Source organism: Mustela nigripes, chromosome 5 (assembly GCF_022355385.1).
Source record: "Mustela nigripes isolate SB6536 chromosome 5, MUSNIG.SB6536, whole genome shotgun sequence".
NCBI lineage: Eukaryota > Metazoa > Chordata > Mammalia > Carnivora > Mustelidae > Mustela > Mustela nigripes.
The window spans coordinates 27,011,750-27,033,382 of NC_081561.1; the positions used below are offsets into that span (position 1 = coordinate 27,011,750).

General features: G+C 46.7%; 1 protein-coding gene across 3 annotated transcripts; it reads left to right on the forward strand.

The window, feature by feature from the left end:
- ABCF1 (ATP binding cassette subfamily F member 1) lies at positions 1–20,164 on the forward strand. 3 transcript variants are annotated; one of them, XM_059399730.1, is made up of 25 exons: positions 1–150; positions 6,244–6,290; positions 6,698–6,787; positions 6,899–7,028; positions 7,178–7,215; positions 7,302–7,409; positions 8,186–8,260; positions 8,347–8,463; positions 10,037–10,138; positions 10,503–10,625; positions 11,045–11,145; positions 11,236–11,321; positions 11,622–11,761; positions 11,847–11,995; positions 12,277–12,360; positions 12,548–12,672; positions 12,858–12,970; positions 13,098–13,269; positions 13,413–13,487; positions 13,580–13,650; positions 14,949–14,981; positions 15,065–15,233; positions 15,408–15,472; positions 15,561–15,633; positions 15,776–20,164. In XM_059399730.1, exons 1-25 carry the CDS (start codon positions 78–80, stop codon positions 15,940–15,942), a joined length of 2,526 nt encoding a protein of 841 aa, XP_059255713.1. In that variant the 5' UTR covers positions 1–77; the 3' UTR covers positions 15,943–20,164. The 3 variants fall into 3 exon arrangements, with proteins under 3 accessions (XP_059255713.1, XP_059255715.1, XP_059255716.1); XM_059399732.1 differs by having other exon boundaries at positions 6,698–6,781; XM_059399733.1 differs by having other exon boundaries at positions 6,698–6,781; positions 6,902–7,028.
- Positions 20,165–21,633: the final 1,469 nt, after the last annotated feature.

A 21,633-nucleotide genomic window follows, 5' to 3' on the forward strand; every position in this document is an offset into this window, starting at 1 on the left:
GCCCCCATCGGGAGCCCACGCTACCGGAAGCGGAAATAGCACCCGGCGTCTCCAGAGTAGCTGTAACTGCCACCGCGATGCCGAAGGGGCCCAAGCAGCAGCCGCCGGAACCCGAGTGGATCGGGGACGGAGAGAGTACAAGCCCCACAGGTGAGGCTGATGGGCAGGGAACCAACGAGAGAGGAAAGGGGAGAAGAGAGTGCGCATGTTTTAGGAAGGGGTCACGGGGTGTAAGCCTGACGGGCCGTGAGAGAGGCCACTGCGCATGCGTTTAATGGAGCTAGAAAGCTTTTACCCAGGCGGGAGCGAATTGGGTGGGAGCGGAAGAAAAAGTGCCGGGGTGTCGCGCACGAGTTTCAGTGGGACTGGGCAAGAGACAAGGAAAAGTATATGGCGCCGCGGGAGAGATGGGGAGAAATAAGAAAGCCCTCCTTCCCTTTTGAACACCTTCCCCACCATGCTGTATTCTACATTCCTCAGGAATCTGTAACCAGTGCCTCGATACCCCTGCTGCAGCGCGATCGTACACGCACGCACATAGACCGCGCCACGCACCCACACCCCCTCGGGAGCGAGAGGATGACTCCCTTTGAGCTCTTGAGTAATACACATTAGGCTCATCTGGAGCAGGAACGTGGTGTAGCTACTGGGTGTTGGAATGAGAGTTAAGGTTTACTTAAAAACCCAGAATGTTTGTTGAGCAGCTGCTTTTTATCACCGTATACACTGTGCTGAGGGGAGGGAGAAAAAAATATGAAGACATCCTCCCAAATTTGAAGGCACTTCAAGGGGAGAGAAAATGGTTAAAAATAATTACATTTGGTACACAGTGTGACTAATTATACAAGCATTCATTGGTTACTTCTTGTATACCTGGTACTGAGTAGAGAATTGGAAATGTAGAGATAAAAGATAAGAGTTGCCCCAGAGGGGCACCCAGTTTAATGGAGGGGAAAGCATTAATCAGAAAATAATTGACAGAGTGATGAATGTGCTTGAGAATACTAAAAGACTACAGCAGAGAGGAGAAGCATTTATTCAGACAGATAGGGTAGGAATGTCAGCAAAGCCTCGCAGGAATATGTGGTAGCTGAGTTAATTCTGGAAGGATGAGTATGAGTTAGCCAGAGGAGGAGAATTTCAAGCAGAGGAAGAAGTTTGTGCAAAGGTAAAGACAGGTGAGGATGTCTGATTCCCAGTATTGGGTGACTAATGTGATGGGGCTGGAAAGATGTTCAGGAGACAAATAATGGAAGATTTCTTAACTATTCCAAAGACCTCAATCCTGAAGACATTAGGGACGACTCATTGAAGTGCTTAAGGAGTAATATGATCAGCTCATCCTGACAACACTGAGCAGTGGAGAATGGGTTGAATAGATCAAGATTGGAGGCAGGATGACCATATGGGTAAGAGGCTCTAGCGATGATCTAGGTGAGAAGCAATAAGAAAGTGAGCCAAGGCAGCGAAGACTAAAAGAGTACTGAGGAGATGGCATTGAGCAGGTCTGAGAACTGACTGAAGGAAGAAGGATTAAAAATGACACTCAGGGGGCGCCTGGGTGGCTCAGTGGGTTAAAGCCTCTGCCTTCAGCTCAGGTCATGATCCCAGGGTCCTGGGATCCAGCCCCACATCTGGCTCTCTGCTCAGCGGGGAGCCTGCTTCCTCCCTTTCTCTCTGTCTGCTTCTCTGCCTACTTGTGATCTCTGTCAAATACATACATTTAAAAAAAAAAAAAAAGAATGACAGGTAACTCAGTGGGTAGACTATTGCTTGAAATCAGGAATGGGCTGTAGGATTGGGAGTGGGAAGAGGTAAGGTCAACTTTTGAAAGCCAAGTTGGGGATTTCTGGGAATCCCCCCACCCAACCCCGGAATCTTTTAAGAGCATATGGCAGGAAGAGAGATCTTAGGCTAGAAGTAAAGACACAGGCGTGTTGTTGAAAGGCTGGATGCAGAAAAGTCTGCTAGGGAGAATATGCAGATTGAAGCCAAAAAAGGACAGAAGATAGGACCCCAAGAGAACCTCAGCAGTTAAGGGAAGTAAGGAAAGGAGGCAGAAGAGAGGAGACTGAAAAAGGTGAGCCATCAGAGAAACTGGAGGCAAACCAGAAGCAACAAGCCCTGAAATTAAGTAATGACAGGAGAGATGTAAAAGGTTGAGGAGATGGTAGCATGGAATGTTGCAGAGAAGTCATTGCAAAATCAGGACTAAAAATACACTTTTGGGGGGCGCCTGGGTGGCTCAGTGGGTTAAGCCACTGCCTTTGGCTTAGGTCATGATCTCAGGGTCCTAAGATCGAGTCCCACGTGGGGCTCTCAGCTCAGCAGGAGCCTGCTTCCCTCTCCCTCTCTCTCTGCCTGCCTCTCTAACTACTTGTGATCTCTGTCAAATAAATAAATAAAACCTTTTTTTTTTTTTTTAAGATTTTATGTGACAGACAGAGATTACAAGTAGACAGAGAGGCAGGCAGAGAGAGAGGAAGGGAAGCAGGCTCCCTGCCGAGCAGAGAGCCCGACTTGGGGCTCGATCCCAGGACCCTGAGATCATGACCTGAGCCGAAGGCAGAGGCTTTAACCCACTGAGCCACCCAGACGCCCCAATAAAAAAAAAATATACTTTTTGGGTTGAGCACCTAAGGGGACAGTGGCAACTTTGGAAAAGAGTAGTAGTCCTTAGGAGATGATATCCAAACCGTTTTGAAGTATGTTTTAAAAGGAGTGGGAAATGAGGAAGCAGAGCTAGTGTGGACTACACTTTGGAGATTCTCAGTAAGGACAAGGGTAGCAAATGGTAATTGGGTGCGGAGATGTTGAGGTAAAGGGAAGTGTTGTATTAAGCTTTGGAGTTAGGAGCAGCTGAAGTGATGAATTGAAGCTGTTAAGAGGAGGAGAGGGGCACCTGGGTGGCTCAGTGGGTTAAGCCGCTGCCTTCGGCTCAGGTCATGATCTCAGGGTCCTGGGATCAAGTCCCACATCGGGCTCTCTGCTCAGCAGGGAGCCTGCTTCCCTCTCTCTCTCTCTCTGCTTGCCTCTCTGCCTACTTGTGATCTATCTCTGTCAAATAAATAAATAAAATCTTAAAAAAAAAAGGAGAGATGGAAGATCACTTTAGCCATACTTAGTTCTGTCCTGTTCCTTGGTGATCATGCTTTTTCAGGAGGTTCAAAGTGATGTTCTAAATTCAAAGGATTTTTAAAAAAGATTTTATTTATTTATTTGACAGACAAAGATCACAAGTAGACAGAGAAGCAGGCGGGGGGTAGGGGGAAGCAGGCTCCCTGCTGAGCAGAGAGCCCGATGTGGGGCTCAATCCCAGGACCCTGAGATCATGACATGAGCCAAAGGCAGAGGCTTAACCTCCTGAGCCAGGCGCCCCTAAAATTCAAAAGAGATTTAAAGGAAGGAGAGATGATGTGGTTGTATTAGTCCTTGGGGAGAAATTAGTATTTGGGACAAGACTCCTCAGTGTTATCAAGGTGAGCTGATCCTGCCTTTTCTTCCTTCTTCTATACTGCAGTGGGTCCTTAGTCTTAAAGTTTTTAGGATTGGGGCACCTTGGGTGGAGCAGTCGGTTAAGTGTCAGACTCTTGGTTTTGGCTCAAGTCATGATCTTAGGGTCCTAGGACTTCGGCTCAAGTCAGGGCATCTGGGTGGTTCAGTTGGGTAAGCATCTGCCTTTAACTCAGGTAGTGATCTAGGGTCCTAAGATTGAGCCCCATATAGGGCTCCCTGGTCAGCAGGGAGCCTGCTTCTCCCTCTCCCTCTGCCTGCTGCTCCCCCTACTTGTGCTGTCTCTCTCTCAAATAAATAAATAAAATCTTAAAAAAAAAAAAAAAAAGATTTTTTCTCTTTTTCCCTGTGCCCCTCGCCCTGCACTCTGTTTTTCTCAGATGAGTAAATAAAATCTTTTTAAAGTAACAACAAAAAAAGTCTTAAGAGATTAAATTCTTTGGAATAGCATATAAAACCTTTCATTATTTCTTCTGCATATCTTTTCAACTCAGTCACATTACTCAGCTGATTTGGGGATCAAATTTTAAAATATGTTCTGGGGGCGCCTGGGTGGCTCTGTGGGTTAAAGCCTCTGTCTTCAGCTCGGGTCATGGTCTCAGGGTCCTGGGATCGAGCCCCACGTTGGGCTCTCTGCTCAGCAGGGAGCCTGCTTCCTCCTCTCTCTCTGCCTGCCTCTGTGCCTGCTTGTGATCTCTGTCAAATAAATAAATAAAATCTTTAAAAAAAAATTCTTAAAATGTGTTCCGGATGGAAGACACAGATTAAGGAAAGTCAGACTACGTATGCCTGGGGCTTAATCAGGGAGCAAGGAGAAGTTAATGTCCAGAACCTAGATGTGGGTAGGGAAAAGGATATAACAGAAAAGATAGGATAGGACCCTTTTAATTTGCCAAGCCTTAAATTACTGAGATTATCCTTGGATAATTGCAGTTTTAGGCATATAGATATCAGTAAAACTTCCCTGAATAATTGATTACTACGGACTGTGTGGAATTTTAGCCTAAAAATATTTAATGTGGGGAACCCCTGTTTGTCTCAGTTGGTAGAGAATGTGACTGTTGACCTCAGGATCATGAGGTCAAGCCCCACATTGGGCATGGAATCTACCTTTAAAAAGGGGGGGGCACCTGGGTGGCTCAGTTGTTGAGCATCTGCCTTCAGCTCAGGGCACCATTCCAGGTCCTGGGATTGAGCCCCGAATCCGGCTCCCTCCTCAGCAGGAAGCCTGTTTCTCCCTCTCTCACTCCCCCTGCTTGTGTTCTCTCTTTCGCTATGCTTCTCTCTGTCAAATAAATAAAATCTTTAAAAAAAGAAAGAAAGAAAGAAAAATACTTAATGTGGTGGGTAGCAGAAAGCCATTTATTTATTTATTTGTTTGTTTGTTTTAAGTTAACAATCCAGGAGTGCTTTTGGATAGATGGGTTGATTTGGAGGGGAACATGATGGTGGGGAGGCCTGGACAGGAAGAGAAATTCTAAGACTGCTGGATGCATCCCAATCTGATAGGGCAGGGAGAGGAAGTTAGTTAGCCTTCAGGGAAGCAGGGTTGGATAGAAAGCAGGAGCTGAAATTTGTTCAGTCAGTCACATTTTATATAGGACATCCCACTTTGTTCCAGGGGAACTCAAGCCAAACAGTCTGTCACGTGCTCTCTGGGATGAAAGACTGATGTACAAACAGTTAAATATAACGCAGTGTGATTTTAGCTAGAATGTTATGTGAGCAGAGCAGGTGGGGCATAGACCCAGATACTCATTTACTTACCAGAGAGCTCTGTTTACACAGTCTGTGCTTTTCTTTTTTCTTTTTTTAAAGATTTTATTTATTTATTTATTCTACAGACAGAGATCACAAGTAGGCAGAGAGGCAGGCAGAGAGAGAGGAAGGGAAGCAGGCTCCCTGCCAAGCAGAGAGCCCAATGCAGGGCTCGATCCCAGGACCCTGGGATCATGACCTGAACCGAAGGCAGAGGCTTTAACTCACTGAGCCACCCAGGACCCCCCAGTCTGTGCTTTTCACAAATGACATATGGGAAACTGAATTTATCATTTTTTTTAAAAGATTTTATTTATTTGTCAGAGAGGGAGAGAGAGCGAGCACAGGCATACAGAATGGCAGGCAGAGGCAGAGAGAGAAGCAGGCTCCCTGCTGAGCAAGGAGCCTGATGTGGGACTCGATCCCAGGACGCTGGGATCATGACCTGAGCCAAAGGCAGCTGCTCAACCAACTGAGCCACCCAGGCGTCCCTGATCATATTTTTGTCCTACATTCCCCCTCATGGGTAACAAGGGTAGGGAGAAGGGACTTTCTCTTCCACTGTATCCTGAAGTAATAAATGGTACCACTAGTGCCACTAATTTTCCAAGTAACAATACAGGAGTCATTGGGGCACCTGGCTGGCTCAGTTGATGTAGGACTCTTGATCTCGGGGTTGTGGTCTTAAGCCCCACGTTGGGTATAGGGATTAAAGAAAATCTTTAAAAAAAAAATACTGTCATCTCTGAATATTGTAACTACTTACACAGCTGGGAGCTCTGTCTTTACTATATGAATTCTACTCCCTTCCACTGCCACTATGGCACCATTGTCTTTTGTGGGACAGTGCAAATGCCTAGAGAATGATAGAAAATAGTAAAATAGAGTGGAGCCAATGAGAGCTTTGCAGGGAAGATTATGCTGCTTTGGAATTTGTAGATAAGCATTCACAATGTCTGCTTAACCTTCTAGACAAAGTGGTGAAGAAGGGGAAGAAGGACAAAAAGACCAAAAAGACGGTGAGGAAATGAGGGTTGTGGGTGAGAAATGACCATGGGTGTTTCCAATCAAAATATAGCCACGTGGGCCACCTGGGTGGCTGAGTCAGTTAAGTGTCTGCTTTCCGCTTGGGTTACGATCTCAGGGTCCTGGGGTCAAGCTCCACATCGGGATCCCTGCTCAACGGCGAATCTACTTCTCCCTCTCCCTCTGTGATCTCTCTCATTTCCATTCTCTCAAATAAATAAAAAAGAAAAATATGGCCATGTGTAGGAGGTGGGGAGTTCACGGGAGGAGGAAAGATGTTGTCAAGAGAGGAAGGAAGGTAAGGGTGGACTGGAGGGTCATTGGGCCTTTGTGTGGCAGAGGAGGGCTTGCTTGGTTGGTCTCTGAGACACATTAACCTATATCTTAACTACCTTTACAGTTCTTTGAGGAACTGTCTGTAGAAGATAAACAGGCTGGGGAAGAAGAGAAAGTGCTCAAGGAGAAGGAGCAACAGCAGCAGCAGGTTCAAGTATCGGGGTTCCATCCACCAACCCCTGTCCAGCCCATATTGGTTCACTCAGCTCATGGGAGATGCAGCATGGGCCAGGGCTTCATTGTCTTACTCCTGCTTTCCTTTCAGCAGCCGAAAAAAAAACGAGACACCCGAAAAGGCCGGCGGAAGAAGGATGTGGGTGATGATGGAGAAGAGAAAGAGCTCATGGAGCGTCTTAAGAAGCTCTCAGTGCCAGCCAGTGATGAGGAGGATGAGGGTAAATGACTTGAGGGGAAATGGGTGCCCCAGAATCCTTTAGTTATGAATACTAAATGATAATAGTAAAGTGCCTCATTCCTTGATCTTCGACTGGGGAACCAGACATTATAATGTTTCCTACTTCATCCTCTCCCCTTTTCATTTCAGTCCCTGCCCCCATGCCCCGAGGAGGGAAGAAAACTAAGGTAAGCCATCTGTGTGGTAAGCCATCTGTGTCCCAGGGGGGAACCTTGACCATCCCACTGACTTCTCCTGCCCTTTCTTTCTCTAGGCTGGTAATGTTTTTGCAGCCCTGATTCAAGATCAGAGTGAGGATGAGGAGGAAGAAGAAAAACATCCTCCTAAGCCTGCCAAGCTAGAGAAGAATCGGATCAATAAGGTGAAAGTGGCAGCTCTCCTGGTCACTCCCACCCCATCGAGCACCTTCTGGCCATGGTGTGGTAATTCCCTTGCTTTTTAAACTGCTTTTATTTATTTAAATTTTCTTTTCTTTTTTTTTTTTTTTTAAGATTTTATTTTTTTAATAGTTTTGTTTTAAGATTTTATTTATTTGATCCAATTTGGGGCTCAGACATAAGACCACAAGATCAAGAGTTGCATGCTCTACTGACTGAGCCAGCCAGGTGCCCTTGAAGCCTTTCTTAGTTTTTTATGCTTTAATGCCTTTTCCAAACTCACATCCATTATCTCCTCTTAAGATGTGCCCTCTTAGGGGCACCTCGGTCACTCAGTGGGTTAAGCCTCTACCTTCAGCTCAGATCAAGATCTCAGGGTTCTGGGATTGAGCTCAGCTCAGCTGGGAGCCTGCTTCCCCCTCTCTCTGCCTGCCTCTGTGCCTACTTGTGATCTCTTTCTGTCAAATAAATAAATCTAATCTTCAAAAAAAAAAAAAAAAAAGATGTGCGGTCTCAGAGCCCTCCAGTATTAGTGCCACCCCATCCACATTGCTCACTTTCCTGATTCCCAATCCCTTAGCTTTACTGACATCATCTAGTTAGCCTTCCACTTTCATCTCATGAGGGAAGCCAGTGTTTTCCTTGATCTCATTTTCTCTTCAGCAGCACTGGGTATAGTTAATTCCCAGTTCTAGACTTCTTAGAAATACTTAGTAAACAACAAGGTAGTAAATTAATTTTCTGTGTGTGTGTTCTCCAGGCTGTGTCTGAGGAACAGCAGCCTGTGTTGAAGGGCAGAAAGGGAAAGGAAGAGAAGTCAAAGGGGAAGGCCAAGGTGAGGGAGTATTGGCAGGAGGAGGGTCCCCTGCTGGGTCTCAGGCATTAGAACATTTTCATCAGACCAGTTGTCTTCAATGTTAGTCTCACAATAAGTCTGCTGCTCTGGACAATGAAGAAGAGGAGGATGAAGAAGAAGAAATAACAAAAGAAAAGGAACTACCTAGACAAGGGAAGGAGAAAGCCAAGAAGGCAGAGCCGGTATGTATTTTGGTGTTGGGAGAAGATGGGCTGAGGTATTAGCATTCTGTGGCCCTTGGTTTGGGGAGGGGAGCAGAATCTGGGGTGGTGTTAAATACTGCAGTTGACAGGCTTCTGTAAAGGGCCACAAAATAAATATTTTTGGCTTTACGGACTTCATACAATCTTTGGTGCATATTCAATTTATTTTTTTTAATGATTTTATTTATTTATTTGACAGACATGAGATCACAAGTAGGCAGAGAGGCAAGCAGAGAGGAGGAGGAAGCAGGCTCCCTGCTAAGCAGACAGCCCGATGCGGGGTTCAATCCCAGCATCCTGAGATCATGACCTGACCCGAAGGTAGAGGCTTTAACTCACTGAGCCACCCAGGTGCCCCAGCATATTCTTTTTTTAAAAATAACTCTTTGAAATTGTAAAACCATTCTTAGCTTGTGGGCCATATTAATCTAGGTATCAGGTAGGATTTGGCCTGTGGCCCATTGAGAGAGGAAAGGACCCTGGTGTTACCCTCAGATGATCTGGTTTTCTGGCTCTGGCAGTCACCAGCTGTGTGACTTTTTTCCACCTCAAGGGGGCTCAGTTATCTGTGTGATCTAGTGATTTCTGAGGTCCCTGCACTTGTAGAATATTCTGATTCTGGATCCACTTAAGATTTCTCAGTGCTGGGGCACCTGGATGGCTCAGTTGTTAGGCATTAGGCGTCTGCCTTCGGCTCAGGTCATGATCCTAGGGTTCTGGGATCAAGCCCCAGAAAGAAAAAGATTCCTCAGTGCTGTATGTTAGGGTTTCTGGACATTTTTTTTGCTTGTTAGCATGTAAGAGCAGCTCATTTGATAGGTGAAGAAAAGAACCTGTTTCGTTTATTCCTCCCCCACCCCGCAGTGGTATGTGTTGTTATATCTGTGGGTATGTAGAATTGTTATATTTGGGTGTCTGGGTGCCTCAGCCTTTGGTTCAGGTCATGATCCCGGGATCCTGGGATCGAGCCCCACATCGGGCTGCCTGCTTGGCAGGAAGCGTGATTCTTCCTCTCCCTCTGCTGCTCCCCTGCTTGTGTTCCCTTTCTCACTGTGTGTCAAATAAATAAAATCTTTTTTTTTTTTTTAAGATTTTATTTATTTATTTGACAGACAGAGATCACAAGTAGGCAGAGAGGCAGGCAGAGAGTGAGAGAGAGGAGGAAGCAGGCTCCCCGCAGAGCAGAGAGCCCGATGTGGGGCTCGATCCCAGGACCCTGGGATCATGACCTGAGCCGAAGGCAGAGGCTTTAACCCACTGAGCCACCCAGGCGCCCAAATAAATAAAATCTTTAAAAAAAAAAAAAAGAAGAATTGTTATATTTTATACATTCACGTTCATACCGTTTGTCTTACACAATTCCTGGCAGCAGAAGTGGCTAAAGGACTCCAGGTAGCCCAGGGGTGTGTATGAGAGAGTGATAGGACCCACCAAGATATTTCAGGACTCTGGGTGGAGAAGGAATGAATTGATTGTGGGACTGGGTAAATGACAGTAAATCTGAGTTCAGGAAGGAGTCTCTTGTTTTTTCATCACCCCCTGGTTCTCACAGGGTTCAGAGGAAGAAGGAGAGGAGGAAGAGGAAGGGGAGTCTAAGGCTGATGATCCTTATGTACACCTTAGCAAAAAGGAGAAGAAAAAGCTAAAGAAACAGGTAAGACCTTGGTTGAAGTTAGGAGCATTTGATTTTTTTTAATATTTCAATGAGCGGGGTGGTGCACCTGGCTGGCTCAGTTTTTAGAGCATGTGACTCTTGATCGTGGGCTTGTAACTTCAACCCCCACACTGGGCACAGAGATTACTTAAAACCTTTAAAAAACTATTTTCATATAGGGGACATCTGAATTAGGAGGGCAGGAAAAGAGAGCTTTGGGGGTTATTGCAAGAAAAATGGGAGTCAGGAAAGAAGTGTGTATACTGTGCGCTTTGTGTGTGTGTGTGTGTCTGATGACGTGGCTGTGTTGTGACAGGTAACTGGCATACAGTGGCCTTATAACTTGTTTTTCCTTCCTTCTCAGATTGAGTATGAGCGCCAGGTGGCTTCATTAAAAGCAGCCAATGCTGCTGAAAATGATTTCTCCGTGTCCCAAGCAGAGGTGTCCTCCCGCCAAGCTATGTTAGAAAATGCATCTGACATTAAGGTATGGTCTGAGGGGACCCTCAAACCATTTTGCTCAGGGAAGTGCCACCCTTCCCTGAGCATTCGTGGCAGCCAAGGAAGTAAGGTATGAGTGGCATAGTCCACTGGAAGAAAACTTGGAGGCGTGTTCCATACCTTGAGTTCTGTCAACTTCAGCAAGAAAATAGGAAAACCAACAGAAGCAGAGGAGTCTGCTTTACGCTTGGGGGTAAAGTAAGGTGGGATGGGGTAGACTGGCTTAGAATTTGGGAGACTCCTGTTCAAGGTAGTGGGCAGGAAGGAGACCAGTGTGAAAAGAGGGTTATGCTGGAGTTGTCTGTCAGAGACTTCTTAGCAGGGAGAAGGTTGCAGCTTCTGTGTGAGAGAGGGGCTCTCATATACCTATTATTTTTTCTGCCACTGTTTTCCTGATAACTGCAGCTGGAGAAGTTCAGCATCTCAGCCCATGGCAAGGAGTTATTTGTCAACGCAGACCTGTACATTGTAGCTGGCCGCCGCTACGGGCTAGTAGGACCGAATGGGTGAGGAGAGGGGCTGAAGTTGTAAAGGGGAAGGGGCTGGAAGGAAGATTTTTCAGGGGTGGCCTGGTCCCAATAGTTCTCATTCCCCAGCAAGGGCAAGACCACTCTCCTTAAGCACATCGCCAACCGGGCCTTGAGCATCCCTCCCAACATCGACGTGCTGCTGTGTGAGCAGGGTGAGGCCAGTGGTGGGATGGGTTTGGAGGGGAGGTGAAGTGGGTCTAAGGGGGTGGGCAGTTGGGGTAGAAGAGTCAACCACGAATAGAAGAAATTATAGTTATGGAGTGGGAAATGTTGTGGGGGGAAAGTGGGGACAGGGAGATGGATGCTAAGGGGAGGAGGGAGTAAAGAATATTTTATTTGAAATAAGTACAAAGTATTGAGCAAGGTCAGGCCAACCAGAAATAGAGCTGAAGGGAAAAAGGAATGGGAGTCTTGGCTCTCCTGGCGACCTGTCTGTTCTCGCCCCTGCCCAGAGGTGGTAGCAGATGAGACACCAGCCGTGCAGGCTGTTCTTCGAGCTGACACCAAGCGATTGAAGCTGTTGGAAGAGGAGCGACAGCTCCAGGGACAGTTGGAGCAGGGAGATGATACAGCTGCTGAGAGGCTAGAGAAGGTAGAGGGTATGGCGCAAGGGACACGGGCTAAGCCTTGGAGGTTCCTGGAACCTTCAGACATGTGTCCTCTTCTCCCTCCTCCAGGTGTATGAGGAATTACGGGCGACCGGGGCAGCAGCTGCAGAGGCCAAAGCCCGGCGGATCTTGGCTGGTCTGGGCTTCGACCCTGAAATGCAGAATCGGCCCACACAGAAATTCTCAGGGGGCTGGCGCATGCGTGTCTCCCTGGCCAGGTGGGCCACCCACATCACTACCCTCCCTCTTCCAGCCTCCATCCATCTTATTCTATGGCCAGTAGGGAGTTTCAAGGCTTCCTGCTTCCTCCCATATCGTCTGCATTGTCAGACTGAAGATCTTTCCTCCCTACCTGGTGGTACATTTTCATTGATATTTTCTGCACAGAAGCTTCTCTGACGAGAGATTGGAAAGTAGTTTTCACCTATCAGAGGCTTCGATGGGGTTTTCTGAGCAAAGATCTACCCCTGATCCTACATTCTGCCACCCTACCCCCTAGGGCGCTGTTCATGGAGCCCACACTGCTGATGTTGGATGAGCCCACTAACCATCTGGACCTCAATGCTGTCATCTGGCTCAATAAGTGCGTCACCCACCATTACAGTCTTTGCATCATTGGTTCCCATTACGTCCTTATTTCTAGCTGTTTACACCCTGTCTTTACAGCCTAGCACTTCCTCTTTCCTCCCTTTTTTATTGTCTGTCTGCTTCCCCTGACTTCACCCTAACCTGACCATGGTGACATGTCCATACTCTTTTCTAAAACTCAGCTACCTCCAGGGCTGGCGGAAGACATTGCTCATCGTCTCCCATGACCAGGGCTTCCTGGATGATGTCTGCACTGATATTATCCATCTCGATGCCCAGCGGCTCCATTACTATCGGGGCAATTACAGTAAGTAGGATCATTTGTAGGGGGAGGAAAGAGATGAGGCCTAAGAAAAGGCCTCAGAACAAGGACCCAGTAGTGTTAAGCTAAGTCTTCAGAGTCCAGACAGTGATGCCCACCAACTGGTCCTGCTTTTCTCTCTGCTGGGGAGAAAGACAACCGTTGATGCCCGTCCTCCTGTTCTGCTGCAGTGACCTTCAAGAAGATGTATCAGCAGAAGCAGAAGGAACTACTGAAGCAGTATGAGAAGCAGGAGAAAAAGCTGAAGGAGCTAAAGGCAGGTGGCAAGTCCACCAAGCAGGCGGTGAGCACCTGGGGATCTCCCTGGCCTGGGGGGCGCTTCTCTCAGTACAGAGAAAGAGGGGGCACTAGGACACTGCCCTTCATTTCATATGAAGGGTGTGGATTTCTCCTTTTCCCTTTCTCTCCAGGAGAAGCAAACAAAGGAAGCCCTGACTCGAAAGCAGCAGAAATGCCGGAGGAAAAACCAGGATGAGGAATCGCAAGAGGCTCCGGAGCTCCTGAAGCGCCCCAAGGAGTACACCGTGCGCTTCACTTTCCCTAACCCCCCGCCTCTCAGTCCTCCTGTGCTGGGTCTGCATGGTGAGCGGTGCCAGACCCTGGCGGCACGGGGCGGAACCATGTGTACCCCATGTCCTCCACCCAGCATGGGATCCATTGGCCAGGACAGGACCTTCAGGGTGACTCTGAAAAGGAAATAAATCACTTCTTTTCCTGGTTCTCAGGTGTCACGTTTGGTTATGAGGGGCAGAAACCACTCTTCAAGAATCTGGATTTTGGCATTGACATGGACTCAAGGAGTGAGTTGGTGTCAAGTGCTTGGGGATGGGGAGCTAGACTGTGAGGGACAGTTCCTGGGGACCTCTTTAACTACCTGTCTTTGTCCTTACAGTCTGCATTGTGGGCCCTAACGGCGTGGGGAAGAGCACCCTGCTCCTGCTGCTGACGGGCAAGCTCACACCAGTAAGTCGTGGAGCCAGGACAGGGGAACGTGACAAGGGTGGCAAGACAGCTCTTCACCAGATGCTAGAATCAAGGAGTCCCTTTCTGTGCTGGCGATTTTAATATGGAACGCATCATAGATGACTCATTGTCCTAAGAGGTGCTCAAGAAAGTAGAAGTAGAGGAGAACACTGTAGATCAGTTTGGGGAGGAGAGCCAGGAGAAGAGGGGTTAGACTGGGGGTACCCTTCCCCTGTCTGTGTTTTGGTTATACAAGATATGTAAGTTCATTGTATAAATTGCATAAGTCAGAGAAAATTCTAGAGATTCCTGATACTAATTTTGATTGATTGCTTTTTCTTTTTTCTCTGCAAATGTGCGTATGTTTTTGTTTTTGTTTTTGACAAAAATGGGCTCTCGGATTGTTTTTACAGCTAGTTCTTTCAGATAATGTACATCAAGCCTTTTTTCCTTGCCAGTAGTTATCTGTGTCTTTTATTGGTTAACTATGATTTATTTGATATCTGTCACTTTGATCATTTCTGGTTTTTCATTGGAGGTCAGTTGTATAGTAAACATTCTTACTGTATGTGTTCCTGAATGCAGCATTTTTTTAGGATGTGTTCCTAAGAATTGCTTTTGGGACTTTTACAACACACTGCCGTACAGTGCTATACATTGGTTGTAGCCCTCTTTATTCTCTCCAGGAAAGTGTTGAGAAGGGCCCTTTTCTTCACACCACCACAAGGTGTTTTTATTTATTTATTTACTTTTTAAAAAGATTTTATTTATTTATTTGACAGAGAGAGATCACAACTAGGCAGAGAGGCAGGCAGAGGGCAGGGGGAAGCAGGCTCCCTGCCGAGCAGGAGCCCAATGTGGGACTCGATCCCAGGACTCGATCATGACTTGAGCCGAAGGCAGATGCCCAACCCACTGAGCCACCCAGGCATCCAGTGTTCTTAGATCCTCTCACAAACTTGTCTCTTAACCCCCATCTGAGGCTGAAAAAGGTGCCATTGGTAGGTATTGCTGGGTGGGAAGGGGGTATTCTTTGGTTGTGGTCAGTCCCCTTCTGGTTCTGAATCTGTGCTTTGTGTCTCCCTTCTTTATTCTCCTTTCACTCCCCTTTGGCTCTGTACTCTTTCCTTTCCCAGGTGTGCTGTTGTCACATTAGGGAGAACATTCAGGTTCCCTTTCCTGCATGGACTTATTCCTAGCCCAATTCTGGTTTCTGTCTCCCCTACAGAAAAGTTGGAATATGGAGTGGCAGCACCTCTCCCTTTTCCCTTATCTTCCCACTTGTGTTTTCCTTGCAGACTCGTGGAGAAATGAGAAAGAACCATCGGCTGGTAAGTTGACTTTGGGAATTTGGATATAAAGAGTTTGATAGAAAAAGTATGATTTTTATAGACCACCTCTTTCTCTTGGGCAGAAAATTGGCTTCTTCAACCAGCAGTATGCAGAGCAGCTGCGCATGGAGGAGACGCCCACTGAATACCTACAGCGGGGCTTCAACCTGCCTTACCAGGATGCCCGGAAGTGCCTGGGCCGCTTTGGCCTTGAGAGTCACGCCCACACCATCCAGATCTGCAAACTCTCTGGTACCACTGTGGGGGGTTGGGAAGGTGTCCTCTTCCATTTTCACACTTCCTGACTGTACCTAGAGTCAGAAGAGAAGAGGGGCTAGGACTTCAGGAATCTGTGCATGCACACAGCTTACATTCAGAAACATAAAGCAGTGAAGTGTCATGGTTCTCCTCTTTCCTTTGCTATAGGTGGGCAAAAAGCCCGAGTTGTTTTTGCTGAGCTGGCCTGTCGGGAGCCTGATGTCCTCATCCTGGTGAGTGGAAGTGGACTGCGGGAGGGGCCAAAGGTGGCAGTAATGAAAGGAATTGTTAACGCTTGGTCACGGAATGTCTCCTCCATAGGATGAACCGACCAATAACTTGGACATTGAGTCTATTGATGCTCTTGGGGAAGCCATCAATGAATACAAGGGCGGTAAGTTGGCTCAGGGTGCGCCTTCCTCCTTTCCTTAGGGACCAGGCTGTAGTGTCCCTTGGCCAGGGCTCTCTTTTTACAGGTTCTGAGTCTGCTCTGCCCCCTTCTTCCCTGCCTTTCACTCCCTCATCTTTTTTCAAAGCTGTGATTGTCGTCAGCCATGATGCCAGACTCATCACGGAAACCAACTGCCAACTGTGGGTGGTGGAGGAGCAGAGTGTTAGCCAGATTGATGGTGACTTCGAGGACTATAAACGGGAAGTGTTGGAGGCCCTGGGTGAAGTCATGGTCAACAGACCCCGAGAGTGAGTTTTCCTTCCTGGAAGTCTCCTGAAAGACAAGCTTGCATGGCCTAGAAGTCTCTTATTGTCTCCCTCTCTCCACTTGGACACCTCCCTCTGGTTTGCAGCTGACCCAGCAGCTACTCAGGCACGGGAATGTGGACCATGACCTTGACGTGACCAGGGTACCACTTTGATTGACTCCTTTTCTCTGAAAGACCAGTCTGTTTCAGTTTTCTTCAGAGAACTAAGCTGGCCTTATCCTTGACATCCCTCCATATACACAGAGGTGACCGTCATTGTTGTGGGCTCCATCCAGCCAAGCTTAAGTGGCCAGACTCTTTTATCATTAAGAACAGAGCCTCTGGTCCATCTGAAAGCTTCAGGCCCAGCTGGTCTCCTGGTCTTTGAGTGGTGCTGCTCATTTCTGGTGGATTTAATGATGACTTACTGATACAAACAGCTGTTGCAGCTTAGTGCTAGAGGCAAGTTCTAAGGCCTGTACTATTACCCAGTCCGGGGTCCAGTACCTGCAGTTGCTTGTTGAGTTGGGGACTTGAGGGCAGGAAAGAATTGCCACTCAACTTGAATCTCCCTTTACAAGGGGAGAAATAAAGGAAAGGAGTTGTTGCCACCCTATTACTGTTTGGAGATATGTGGGAGTTGGGACTGTTCTCAGTTTTTATTTGCTTTTTTCCATTTGCTAGCAGCATCCAGTATCCACTCTTCTTCACTAATACTGATGGCTGTAACTTGCAGTCTTAATGCGTTTTAGATGGTACTTACTGTTTGAGGGGCCTCGCTGCCTTCCTCCAGCCCTTCAGACAGGAAGGAAAAGGTTCATCCCTTCCATCTGGGACTCTTAGTTGGGCCTCTCACTGTCCAAGCTCTGCCCTGTGGCAGAGTACCGATCCTCTCAAAAGTTCCTAAGTCAGCCATCATGTACAGCACCGTGGGGTATACAAAAGGAAAAGGGGTGCCTAGGTGGCTTAGTCAGTTGAGTGTCCAGTAAAAGGTTAATTGCCAAATGTATGGTAGGTACTCTAGATTCTATGCTTTGCCATATGCTTATAGAAGGGGAAGATTATCCAGAACTTGATTATTTGACTGAGAGGATCACTTCAGGGTGGGCCTTTTAAAAAAGAAGAATTTGAATAATGAGAGAATAGGGAGCCATGTTTGGACTCTAGGAAAAGAGCAGACCAGAGGTCTACAAAGACGAAAAAACTATTTTGCGAGTTAATGAGAAAGCGTGGCTTGTGTGGCCATTTTTCTTACTAGAGTTATATTGGGGAGGTAGATTTGGGAAGTAACCAGTGGCGAGTGGTTGGTGGTTCAGGTGGTGGTATGACTGTAGAGCATGTGGAGTGGAGCCCATAACTTGTTGCAAGTGCGGTAACCAAGTGCTTAAGTAGGGTGTGGGAAGGATGGGTTGGGAAGGAAAAGACAGGAAGAGGTGCGGGAGGTGGGAAGAATTCTAGAAGAGAATGATCTGAGGTGTCCAGTTCTAGAGGGAACATGAGGAGCTGTTTGGTCAAGACTTACTGAGTGTGGACACCTATTTTTGGGAAACCTTTTTTTTTTTTTTTTAAAGATTTATTTATTTGACAGATCACAAGCAGGCAGAGAGGCAGGCAGACGGGGGAGGGGACGCAGGCTCCCTGCTGAGCAGAGAGCCCGATGTGGAGCTCGATCCCAGGACCCTGAGACCATGACCCGAGCTGAAAGCAGAGGCTTTAACCCACTGAGCCACCCAGGTGCCCCGGGAAACTATTTTTTGACCAAGTGAATAAATAATAGTTGGTCTGAAGTACAAATTTTATACTGGAGGTACAAGTTTGATGTGGAGATAGTGTTATTAGGAAACATCTCAAATTAGGAAACCATCCCCCATAATGGAATTTGAGGGGAAAAAGATAAGGGTTTTGAACCAAGCCCCTGAGTAAGATGTTTCATGTAAAATAATTTCCACAATTCCGTGAAGTAAATATGTCACAGAAAGTGGGAGTGAGGGTTCAAACTAATGGCATGATGTTGGGACAGGATACTTCACCTCTTGGTACCTGTTTCCTCATCTGTAAAATGAAGATGATAAAAAATACCTACCTCAGAGGTTGTGAAGGGAATAGATATGTAATTATTTTGTAAAGTGCTTTAAATTTTTGCTTTTGTTACATGTGTTTCATGCAACATTCTACCTTAATATTTTCAGTTCAATCGTCTAGATGGTATGTAAAATACATTGGAATGTTATTTATAAAGTGAATGCCAAAATTTTGCATTTCATTTTTTTTAAAAAGATTTTATTTATTTATTTGACAGCAATCACAAGTAGGCAGAGAGGCAGGCAGAGGGGAAAGCAGGTTCCCTGCTCAGCCCGGTGCGGGGCTTGATCCCAGGACTCCAAAATCATGACCTGAGCCAAAGGCTGAGGCTTAACCCACTGAGCCACCCAGGTGCCCCTCAGTTTTTTTATCTAATTTCACTGCAAGCACTTCAAATGCTGCAAAACAGCTTCTGTCTCTGGACACAAATAGCACCTTTTCCTTCAATATACATACTTAGTGGAACTATTAATAATGCACTTAAATATGGGTAAAAGGTTGCCTCTTCTCCAAAAGAAAAACAGCATAGAAATTAAATGCAAAAAGAAGGGGTGCCTGGGTGGCTCAGTTGTTAAGCCCCTGCCTTTGGCTCAGGTCATGATCCCAGGGTCCTGTGATCAAGCCTGCATCAGGCTCCCTGCTTGGCGGAAAGCCTGCTTCCCCCTGCCCCCCCACCCCCCACTTGTGTTCTCTCTCTCACTGTGTGTGTCTCTCTTAAATAAATAAATAAATGCAAAAAGAACAAAAAAGGGGTGCCTAGGTGGTTTAGTCAGTTGAGTGTCCAGCTCTTGATTTTAGCTCAGGTTGTGATCTTAGGGTTGTGAGATTGAGCCCAGCATTGGGCTCCTTACTCAGCATAGTCGGCTTAGGATTCTTTCTTTCCCTCTGCCCATCCTCCTGCTTGTATATGCACACAGAAGTGTACTCTCTCGCTCTGTCTTTCTCAAATCTTTTAAAAACACACAGTTGGGGGCACCTGGGTGGCTTAGTGGGTTAAAGCCTCTGCCTTCAGCTCAGGTCATGATCTCAGGGTCTTGGGATCGAATTCCACATGGGGCGCTCTGCTCAGCGGGGAGCCTGCTTCCCTCTCTCTCTCTCTCTCTGCCTGCCTCTCTGCCTTCTTGTGATCTCTGTCAAAATAAAATCTTTAAAAATACAAAATAAAAAAATAAAAACACACAGTTTACATGGTACAGTATATATGGGTAACCCAAAGCCTGGAAAATGGAATTTCATTAACAGAATTAAATTTTTTATTCTTAAGCAAGTTTTGTTATCTTTAAATCCTGGACTAAGGTACATAATAACCATAGAAATGTTTTTGAGGGGCGCCTGGGTGGCTCAGTGGGTTAAAGCCTCTGCCTTCAGCTCTGGTCATGATACCAGGGTCCATTGGGCTCTCTGCTCCGCGGGGATCCTGCTTTCCCCTCTCTCTCTGCCTGCCTCTCTGCCTACTTGTGATCTCTGTCTGTCAAATAAATAAATAAATAAAAAAAAATGTTTTTGAAAAGCAGAGATTCTCCTGCATACCTTCCTAATGACGACTCAGGACAGTGACCTGCCCACAGTGACCCACCTTCAACAGAGAGGGTGTTGCTGATATAATGGCCCTTGTTTTGTTTTGTTTTTATGATGGTCCTTGTTTATCTGACTCCAGTATCCTGGACCTTTTCTCTTTGTGTAAAATGTGGAGAGGGTGACCAAAGCATGAGTCCTGGAGGGGCTTGAGAGCCAGAATAGCACTGTGTTTTAGGAACACACAAGTGTTCTAGGAAATAGTGCTACAACTGGAAAAGTGAAAACTAGTAAAAGAGTCCTGTAGCCATACAGTACTCAAAGGAGGCCTGGGAGTGTCTGAAATTGCCATTGTGCGGCCAGTACTAAATGCAACAACAGAGACGCTTGAACTAGCTAGTCTAGGATAGTGGCTTTCAGAGTGTCCCAGGCTAGCAGCATGAGCATCACCTGGGAGTCTGTTAGTGCAGATAGGCACTATGGTGCCTTTAGAGCGTGCCAAAGGAAACATGGCGCTAGGAAAGTAGGGGGTCATCTTTAAGTCACGTGAATAAGGAAGAGGTCTCAGGGAGTAACACTAAAGCCAAGCCTTGAAGGTGGTGAAGGAACAAAGGGAGTGGGGAAAGAAGAGCCCTAGGGAAGAAACCATAGTGTGCAGAGCCCCTGAACCTGGGAAGAGCTTGACATAGCCAAGATACGTGGCTTGAACTTAAGTAGGGGCCAGGGCACTCTGGGCCTGTAAGCCTTGATGGGGAGGGGATACAGTTTGAAGAGCAATGGGAGGTCATTTCTCACAGTGGTGAGAATTGATCTGTTTTCATTTTTACAGAGTTGTTCTAGTTGCTGGGTAGAGGACACAGGAGATGAGAGAAGGGTTGGGCCTTGGAAAAGGGCTATTCTTCTCTAAGAAAGATAATGTAGACTCAGGTATTTTCAGGTGAAGGGGAAGTGGTGCTTACATTGATGGGGCTCACTCAGGAGTTTTGGTGCCAGTCAAGATTTAGGAATTGCCAAGCAGTGTAAGTGTTGAGTTGGTACTTGCAATTTGTACTGAGCCAAGATGGTAGGATTTCATATTTTTGCAACATTAGGTTTACTGCCCAAGAGTAGGAATGTGAAAACTAGAACAATGGTGATCCAGAATTGGAGATGTAACTGGTGTGTCTGGGGAGGGATTGACAGAATGTTTACAGCAGAAAGGGTATTTGGGGTGCAAGGAGGATGGGAGCAGAAAAGACCAGCTGAAATGGAGAGAAATGCCTATGGGGACTTGGTGAAGGTGTGGAAATGGGTCAGTGGCTGAAATGTAGGATGATCAGCCTTGTCAAAAAAAAAGTCTCTAACAGGTTACTTTGGATTTTCATGGAGAATTTGAAAGAAAAATGGCTGAACTCATTTTTAAATTAAAATAGAAAAAACTTTGAGATGTCTCTAAAGGTTCTTGTGGCCTGATGCCAGAGATAGAAACACAAGTCAGAAAATGACCCACTAGGTCGTGACATGTTTGTTCATTTTTTCTCCTTCAACTGGGTACTAGTTATTTTTTTTAAAAGATTTTATTTATTTATTTGACAGATCACAAGGAGGCAGAGAGGCAGGCAGAGGGGGGGCGGAAGCAGGCTCCCTGCTGAGCAGAGAGTCTGATGCGGGACTCAATCTCAGGACTCTGAGATCATGACCTGAGCCGAAGGCAGCAGCTTAACCCACTGAGCTACCCAGGCGCCCCGGTACTAGTTATTTTTAAAAAATTTTTCTTAAACTTTAAGTAATCTCTACCCCTATTGTGGGGCTCCAGCTCACAACCCCAAGCTCCAGAGTCACACCTTCCACTGACAGAGCCAGCCACTACTTCATTCATACTTTACCTCTTAGTTTGGCCCATATGTTAGGGGCTCTTCTTAGGTCCTAAGTGCACAGAGCTCCTATAGGCAGACTGAGCATAGTCTGGGTGGGCTGGGCAAAGGGAAAATAAAAATAGCTCCGTGGGCGCCTGGGTGGCTCAGTGGGTTAAGCCGCTGCCTTCGGCTCAGGTCATGATCTTGGGGTCCTGGGATCGAGTCCCGCATCGGGCTCTCTGCTCAGCAGGGAGCCTGCTTCCT